Here is a 1,382-nt window from a genome sequence, read left to right as displayed (position 1 = left end):
CTGCGCGCTGTACACAGTTTGTTTCTAGACAAACCGATCATGTGGGGACATCATGTGACCTCATGTATACGTCGACTTCATACGTTTAGAAAATAGATTGTTGTCGTGGACTCGTTAGTCGTGGACTCGTGGAGAGGCACCGTGTACGAGTGGAAAGGTCACTAGAAGTTAGAACCTTCACAGTTTCCTTCACGTTTTAAATATTTCTGGCACGGTCCTCACCTCATAGTTTTTCCAGCGATCACAATCTATACGCGCTTCGACCATACATATAAATATTGGCCTCCACATCTTAAATCCTCCACACAATGCATCTTCATTTCATTTGAGATTTTCAGTTCAGTAATGCCCAACGTCTACGCCTCACACTGCAACAGCGTTGGCGTGTCGCCGCTAGTTATGGATAAAGCCTCCCGAGAGCACCTTTCACTGTCTCCATCAGACGAAGATCGCGGACAAAATCGCCGCCAATTTAAGGGAATCAGAATGCGAAAATGGGGGAGTTGGGTGTCTGAAATCCGGATACCCAAAACCAGAGAGAAGATATGGCTGGGCTCACACAAAACCGCCGAGCAGGCCGCCCGTGCTTACGACGCCGCAGTGTATTGCCTGAGAGGCCCCAACGCCAAATTCAACTTCCCCAATTCCGTGCCCGCCATTCCGTCGGCATCTTCAATTTCTCGTCGGCAAATTCAGATTGTCGCCGCCAAATATGCCTTGGACGAAATCCCTTCAACGTCTCCCTCTCTGCAGAATATCACAAATATTAAGAACAAGGAGAGTGAGAAGCCGGTATCGGCATCACAACCGTCATCGGTTTCAGAAATGGAGTGGGCATGTGACAGTGGGCAGATCTCCAAGGCGTCGGACTTGGGGTTGTGGGAGACTCCGGTTGAGGAGAATGGCGGCCTGAATTTGGAGAAAATCTCGTCGATTGAGGAGGCGACATTATGGGAGCTCATTCCAAGTTGGGAGGAGGAGCAACAAGACGAATACATCTTCTTTGACCCCACAAATTTGTGGAGCTTCTGAGACATTTACATTACGTACAGGGCAGAGGAGGAAAGGAGGAGTCCACTGCTCAAATCCTATACACATGCATGATCCTTTATTTCTGTCGCTTTGTCGGGTGGGTAGGAGGCTTCGATCCAATTGTCAACATATTTTTCCAATTTCTTGGTGTTGGTCACAGGTTACATAATTTAGAGAGGATATATTTGTATATATACATTATTTAGAGAGGATATATTTGTATATATACATTTTATAAGGGAGTTTAGAGGGTATATCTTTATATATAATATTTCATATTGTGTGAGGGTTTTATGGTCATCTTATTAGTTTATACATGTTTTTGTTGGGGGAGAGGTTTAGTGTTCACG

General features: G+C 45.4%; 1 protein-coding gene across 1 annotated transcript; it reads left to right on the top strand.

The window, feature by feature from the left end:
* Nucleotides 1-486: 486 nt before the first annotated feature.
* Nucleotides 487-1,032, top strand: LOC149176294 (ethylene-responsive transcription factor ERF015-like). The gene has a single exon (XM_089423081.1). The coding sequence runs from the start codon at nt 487-489 to the stop codon at nt 1,030-1,032; it is 546 nt and encodes a 181-aa protein (XP_089279207.1).
* The last annotated feature ends 350 nt before the right edge of the window (nt 1,033-1,382 follow it).

Source organism: Pinus tabuliformis, chromosome 4_1 (genome assembly GCF_031772625.1).
Source record: "Pinus tabuliformis cultivar Carrire ecotype Pingquan chromosome 4_1, CPIR1, whole genome shotgun sequence".
Taxonomy (NCBI): Eukaryota; Viridiplantae; Streptophyta; class Pinopsida; order Pinales; family Pinaceae; genus Pinus; species Pinus tabuliformis.
The sequence above is the reverse complement of the archived record's forward strand: the minus strand, read 5'-3'. Positions and strand labels throughout refer to the sequence as shown.

Excerpts from the sequence above, each read along its gene's own strand:
- LOC149176294 (XM_089423081.1), top strand. The coding sequence starts at position 487 with ATGCGAAAATGGGGGAGTTGGGTGTCTGAAATCCGGATACCCAAAACC.